At 52.0% G+C, this 7572-nt stretch overlaps 1 protein-coding gene across 1 annotated transcript; it reads left to right on the top strand.

Moving 5' to 3' along the window:
- Positions 1-4397: 4397 nt before the first annotated feature.
- LOC119322717 (bZIP transcription factor 11-like) lies at positions 4398-5916 on the top strand. Its single transcript, XM_037596221.1, has one exon. It carries the CDS (start codon positions 5023-5025, stop codon positions 5548-5550), a length of 528 nt encoding a protein of 175 aa, XP_037452118.1. The 5' UTR covers positions 4398-5022; the 3' UTR covers positions 5551-5916.
- Positions 5917-7572: the final 1656 nt, after the last annotated feature.

Genomic DNA, 7572 nt, shown 5'->3' with positions numbered 1-7572 from the left:
AAAATAAGACGTTGGTGGTAAGCAGTATGACTATCACCGCCCACAACTCTTTGTGCTCTACTCGTGCATATCATCTATGCATAGACTTGGCTCGGATGCCACTATTGGGAAATGTTGCATGGAAAACAAAAAAAATCTACACACGCAAGATCTATCAAGGAGATGCATAGCAAGGAGCGGGGCGAGTGTGTCTACGTACCCTCATAGATCGTAAGCAGAAGTGTCTAGTGATGCAGTTGATGTAGTTGAACTTCTTTGAGCTTCAACTAATCAAGTAGCGAATGTACGACAGCTCCGCATTCAGCACACGTTCAGCTCGGTGATGTCCTCCGCCTTCTTGATCCATTAAGATTGTGAGGTAGTGGATGAGTTCTGGCAGCACGACGGTGTGGTGACGGTGACGGTGAAACTATCTCTGCAGGGCTTCGCCTAAGCACTATGAAAATATGACCGGGGGTGTAAACGGTGGAGGGGGGGCGCCGTACACGGCTAAGACAATGTTCTGTTGTGCTAGGTGCCCCCCTCCCACATATATATAGTTGGGGGAGGAGGGAGCAGCTAGGAGGGCGCCCCAAATAGGCTGAATCCTACTTGGGGTTTCCTCCCAAGTGGCGCCCCTCCTTGCCATGTTTAGGTGCGGGGGAAAGGCACGGGAGGGACGCCCCCCCCCACCTTTCCTTTGTCCCATGAGAAGGAAAAGGTGAGAGGGGCTAGCCCCCCCCTTTACTTCCCTATGGTTGTCCGGCCAGGGAGAGGGGCGCACCACCCCTCTGTGGGCTGGTCTCCCCCATCCTTGGCCCATTAAGCCCATACACCTACCGGGGGTGCCCGGAACCCCTTTCGGTGACCCGATAGGTACCCGGTGCACTCCGAGACTATTCCGGTGTCCGAATACCATCGTCCTATATATCAATCTTTACCTCTCGGCCATTTCGAGACTCCTCGTCATCTCCGTGTTCTCATCTGGTACTCCGAACAACATTCGGTCACCAAATCATATAACTCATATAACACTATATCGTCAACGAACGTTAAGCGTGCGGACCCTAGACATGACCAAGACACCTCGTCGGTCAATAACCAATAGCGGAAGATGGATGCCCATATTGGCTCCTACATATTCTACGAAGATCTTTATCGGTCGAACTGTTATGACAACATACATAACTCCCTTTGTCCATCGGTATGTTACTTGCCCGAGATTTGATCATCGGTATCTTCATACCTAGTTCAATCTCGTTGCTGGCAAGTCTCTTTACTCGTTCCTAATACATCATCTCATAACTAACTACTTAGTCATTTTCTTGCAAGCTTATGATGTGTATTACCAAGAGGGCCCAGAGATACCTCTCTGATGCTCGGAGTGACAAATCCTAATCTTGATATATGCCAACTCAACAAACACCTTCGAAGATACCTGTAGAGCATCTTTATGATCACCCAGTTATGTTCTGATATTTGATAGCACACAAGGTATTCCTCCGGTATCCGGGAGTTGCATAATCTCATAGTCGAAGGAATATGTATTTGACATGAAGAAAGCAATAGCAATAAACTGAATGATCAATATGCTAAGCTAACGGATGGGTCTTGTCCATCACATCATTCTCCTAATGATGTCATCCCGTTATCAAATTACAACACATGTCTATGGTTAGGAAACCTTAACCATCTTTGATCAACGAGCTAGTCTAGTAGAGGCTTACTAGGGACACGGTATTTGTTTATGTAGTCACACATGTATTTAAGTTTCCGGTCAATATAATTCTAGCATGAATAATAAACCTTTATCATGATTAAGAAAATATAATAATAACCATTTTATCATTGCCTCTAGGGCATATTTCCATCATGCATCATATAGGTTGTTCACCTAGTCGCATATCTTGACAACCTATTTGTTGCAAACCCTAATTTGTTAAGTTAAGCTAAAAATTGGTACTTTTCTATTCATCCCCCTCTAGTCAACCATATTGATCCTTTGAATTGGTATCAGAGCCTCGTCTTTTTATTAAGGGTTTCATCACCCGAAGAGTATGGTTGACGACGGTGCTAATGGGGATGAAGTACCCGAGGTCGTGGAGTTGAACTCGATCACTTGGGATGACCTAAATGAATCCATGGCTTCACTTAAGACGTCGATGATGACCGAGGTCAAGTCCATGTTTAAAGAGTTGCTTCAGGGGTTGGAAGCCACTCCCGATCCGTTGTTTGTGGTTAATCCCACTGCATCGGAGTCGGAGGCCAATTCCGGCAAGGAAGCGGCTAAAGGTACTCAAACTTCCTCCCCTCACGACAAGAATGGGATGGGAACCTTTGCCTCGGTCCCCCCTCCCCCGGTCTATGGAGGACCGGTCAATACACCGCGCATTAAACATCTTGGTCCCCCACTGACTTCTTCTCAAATTTGTTGATGTCCTAGGAAACTTTGCGCTTGGAAGCCCAACATAGTCTACAAGAATAAAGTTGTGTAGTAGACAGCACACCACTCTCGGGCTTGCACAATATGAGATTGCAAATGGGGCATTGCAATATTTTTGCATGGAAAAGGGTGAGAGCCCCAAGCATCTTCTTGAGCATCTCATGACTCTCGCTGCCAACATTGAGTCCTATGATTGTGAAGGCCCAAGATGGATTTAACTTGACCAAGCGATTCCTTGTGGACAAATTGGTAAATGCACTTACTCCTTATCATCATCAGATGGTGTGGGACATAAGGCATCGGTATGAGTTCAAGGAAATGTCTCCCGATGACGTCATTTCAACCTTCTAATTGTTTGAGGAATCCAAGGCCAATGCTACAAGTTGGCAGCATGCATGGTTCCTGGTGCGATGAGTCCCTCCGCTAATTTCGAATGCCTGCGAGCGGGTGCCAGGGTATCGGGGTCCCTTCTTCAGCACTGATGGTACGTTGTCCAATGAGAGCCTTGGGCTGTGAGGATTCAAACCATTGACAGTGGCATGACGTTGTCCCCTTTTCGGCCTTCTCCATGGTTCTTCGCCTTCGATCGACAACCCTCGACCGACTTTGTGTCTTGCCCCTACCGGCAACGGTGTTCTTTTGGTCGGTTACTCATGCATGTGGGTCTACTTCTACTGTTCCCCTTTGGTAGCTTGGGCGCCTTGGTCTAGGTTCTAGTGGGAAGCTCTTTGTCGGCCGCCGGTAAGCCTGGGTGAAAGAGTTGTCGCCCTTTGCGGCGGCGGAGACAGGCCTAGTGTTGCTCATGTTTGACCCTTTCGATGCAGTCAGTGGCACGATACATGGCGGTGTTTGCCCTCCTCCGGAGGCCATTGCTAGTTTAGCTAGTTTTGGCGTGGCGGTGGTTGATTGCAACGGTGGTTGATGTTGCCTCGGACTTGTTCCTCTTAGCACCTTGCATCTCTTCGTTCTGCTTCGTTTCCACTTTCTCTGTACCGTGGTGTCTTTGTATTCCTGCCCGGTTGATGGCTTCGTTAATTTAAAAAGTCAGATTACGCTCGAGCGGCTCTGCCGACGCATTTTCCCATAAAAGTACGTTAAAAAGAAGTACCTTGGCTGGCAACAGTTTTATGTGTTTCTTATTCCTGCAATTTTCCAGATACCCACGAATCAAAAGATGTCCTAGGACGGGAAAAAAAGGACGACGAGGCTCGTGAAATTTGGAAGGCCCGCCACCTGGTCCGTTGCTAGACTAGCGCCCGCCCGTGATTCAAATCGTAGCCCGCCGGCAAGACCCGCGTGCCAGTCATCTTGAATACTACCATCTGCGTTCTGCGCTTGCAATTGATGCCGCGAGAGACGTGCGTCTTGGAGCCCAGACAGGCGGCGGATCATCTACGTACCTGCGATCAATGGCGGCCGCGGTAGAGATTCTCTCTCCGCTTTTGAACCACCGCGCGCCGGGCCGGGGTAGCATGCATGATTTTTCACTTTTCACCGCGCGCCGGCTTTCGGCGCATCTTCCCGTGGGCCGTGGCAGAGAGAGAGAGACGCCGGCGCGGGCCGGCTGGCAAGTTCGAGAGTCTGGACACGACGGCCTCCTCTAGACGCCTCCACCAGTCACCACACGGGGCCTACCGCCTACCAGCTACAGCAGTGGCGCCGGGCCAAGTGAAGTGAACGCGCCTGCACCTGCGTAGTACGGCGGGCATGGGCGCGCGAGTGAGGCCAAGTGAGGTCAGCGTGATTTCCAGCCGAGCTGCCTCAGCCTCGGATCCACTCCGACCGCCCGCACGTGCGACCGCCCCGCCCTCATTCCTGCCCGCTCTGCGCCGCTGCTCTGCTGCACCGCTGCTGCTGCAATCGATCGGGGGTCGATTCCCATTCCCACCCTCCCCCCAGCGGAATCGCATTCCCGTTCGTCCTCCCCCGAGCCACCGGCCGGCTCTATAAATCCCTCCCCGCTCCCTGCCCCAACACCCCCCTCCTCCTCCTCCCTCTCTTCTTCCTCCTGCCCTCCTCTGCACCGCAGCGAGAGAGAGAGACAGACAGAGTCCGTCTAGAGAGAGAGAGAGAGAGAGAGAGAGAGAGAGAGAGAGCGAGGAAGGGAAGCAGGCAGTGAGCTGAGAGGTCGGCCGTCCACCCGTCCATTTCCCGGCCGGTGGAGCTCCCTCTTCTTCCCGGAGGCAACCCAAGAAAGCGGAGCGCACATGCTTCCCCGGGTCCGCCTCAGAGTCCCCCGATGTCGCCGGTGATCAGCGAGATCCTCCTCTCGGGGTTTATGATCAACTCCACACTCCGGCGCCGAACCCACCTCGTCCAGTCCTTCTCCGTCGTCTTCCTCTACTGGTTCTATGTCTTCTCATAAACTACTCGCCCCCGCCGTCGCCCTCCCCCTCCTCTCCCTCCTCCTCCTCCTCCTTTAGCCCTCCTGCTCATCCCTTCAAGCTCCCCTCGTCCCACACACTCGCTTACTCTCTCTCTCTCGTCGTCGTCGCAGTCTCTCTAGAGTCAGTCCGTAGCTGGTTACGATCCATCTTTGGTTCTTGCAACAACAACAAAGGAAAGCAGAGAGTGCTTGTCTGCTCGCTTGCTTGGTGGTGATGGCGTCCTCCAGCGGGAGCGGGAGCACGGGCTCGCTGTCGACGGCGGGGGCGGCCATGGCGATGGCGGCCGCGTCGGGCACGGAGGAGGAGATGCGGGCGCTCATGGAGCAGCGCCGGGCCAAGCGGATGCTCTCCAACCGGGAGTCGGCGCGCCGCTCGCGGATGCGCAAGCAGCGCCACCTCGACGACCTCGCCGCGCAGGCGGCGCACCTCCGCCGCGAGAACGCGCACGTCGCCGCCGCGCTCGGGCTCACCGCGCGGGGCCTCCAGGCCGTCGACGCCGAGAACGCCGTCCTCCGCACCCAGGCCGCCGAGCTCGCCGCGCGCCTCCACTCGCTCAACGACATCATCGCCTGCATGAGCGCCAACAACAACACCGCCGCCGCCGTCGCGCTCACCGTCGCCGCAGCCGCCACCGCCACCACCGCCGACCCGCTCCTCGGCGGCTTCGACGGCGCGTCATTCGAGGACTTCCTCTTCAGATCCTCCCCCGAGATGTTCATGTTCCCAGCCCTGCAAAGCTAGCTAGCACCCACGCCACGGCCATGGCAGCAGCACAAGCACGAGCGCGCAACAAAAGAGATCATCCATCTTTTTTCCTGATGCTTCTGGTGTTTCAGGTTAATTACTACAGTACAAAAAACTGGGAGAGCCGTGGAGTTTTTACCGCACCTAACTAAGCTAGCTGTTGGGGTTAATTAGTTTATAATTATCATGTGTAATCTGAACTGGTGTACCAAGTGATGATGGTTCTTAAGCTTAGCATGCATGCATCACCATCATGTGATCCCCCTATGTAAGAAGGAAGAAGCAGTTAGCTCTCTCTCTCCCTGTGCTGTTGCTCAGACAAAGCAAGTGCCATATATAATTACTCTACTTACTTACTCATCATCTCATGATTTCCTTTTTTACTGTCATGAATGTATTTCTCTTATTTCTGCTACTTTGGAGCAGGTTTTTCCTTCTCTGACTCTGAATTGTGATGTGCTCTGCTAAAGTGCCTTTTACTGCCATGAATGTCTTATTTCTGCTACCTTGGAGCAACTTTTTTTCTTCTGTCTTTGAATTGTGATGTGCTCTGGTAAATAATGCCACTAATTCTCTTGCTCTGCCTGGCTTAAACTAGTTTCACATTTTCATTCCAAAAAAAAAAAACTAGCTTCACATTTTTCACAGCTACTGATAGTACATTCCTCTGATGCCAATCAATCAATGCACAATGTTCAGAAAAATCCTCATGATATTCCTCCCACAAGGTAGAGTGGGAAGGGAATAACCAGAGAGTGATAGCAGCCAGTCTTTTGTGACTGGAATATATCACAACAGAATAAAAACAACTGGCCCATGTTTTTTTTTTCCTTCATTCACCAATCGATAGTACATTTCTCAGAATTTTTCAGTACGCGCAGCACCAACAGATGGACGGTTGTGCATGCACACAGAAAGAGATTCTCCGGTTTACCCCCAACGTTCCCCTCCACTATTCCCATCACAGCCTCTGCTCGTTGGTTCCTGAGGGTTCTGATTGTACCACAGGGCCACTTTTTCTTGCATGGACCAAACTCTGTTGTACACAGGCCACAGTGCATGCATGTACTACCACTGCATCTCCTCCATCTCTGCAAACTAATGGCGGCAGCACTACCACTGCCAGTAGCCTCTCATAGCTATACCTAGCTAGCTCACTCACTGATGATATTTCACCTCAAACCCACTCTCCTTTTTCTTGAGAGAGATGATACTGGCCTCAAGCTCCTCCATTTTTCATCTGGCTCCAGCTCACATGATATCTTCTTGGAATGGTATGGTATGGTACTGGTACTGGTACCTACCCACCAAACCACATGCAGCAGCAGCCTGCCTGATTGATGATGATCCTGCTGCTAGTGCTAGCTATCACACACACATGAATCTCATGCATGCATGCATGCATGATCCTAACAGGAGTGCCAGGGATCAGCAGCTGCCGCCACAGGATGTGATCTGCATCTCGGTCTTGCAGCCCTTGTGTAACTTGGCTTTGGCTAGCACTTGTACCAGTGCACACACACATGCTTGCACACATATGGGGTGCCGACGGAGGACCACTGGCTGCAAGAGATGTGCAATTTGGTGCACTGGGCCTGGAGGTAGCTTAGCTGCATTCATGGGAGGGGAGTAGAGCAGAGCAGAGAGCCGGCCCTCCCACGCAGTGGAGACATTGCAGAGGCCATCCATGCTGCAAATGGCAGGGAATCAAGGACGGCCATGGTGGTCACTCACTTCCCCCTCACCCAGCCAGCCAACACCTTTCTAGTTTCTTCCTCTCCGTCCACAATTCCACAGAGCAAGAGAGAATACTAGGCGAGAACAACCCGGAATATTCTCCGTCTCCGGCCAGCCGCCGCTGCTCCGGTCCGGTCCCGGGAGGCAGGCGACGGCGATCGCCGGAGATTTCCGTCGGCGCAAGAAATATTCTACATGTTTGAGTGTTTTTGGAGTTACCATCAGTGGAAGCAACCTGATGCTCCAGGTGTGGATGCATTGAGGGGCTGCTTGCTCAGTTGC

Source organism: Triticum dicoccoides, chromosome 6B (assembly GCF_002162155.2).
Source record: "Triticum dicoccoides isolate Atlit2015 ecotype Zavitan chromosome 6B, WEW_v2.0, whole genome shotgun sequence".
Classification (NCBI taxonomy): domain Eukaryota; kingdom Viridiplantae; phylum Streptophyta; class Magnoliopsida; order Poales; family Poaceae; genus Triticum; species Triticum dicoccoides.
Note: the sequence above shows the minus strand (reverse complement) of the source record. Positions and strands in the feature narration are given on the sequence as shown.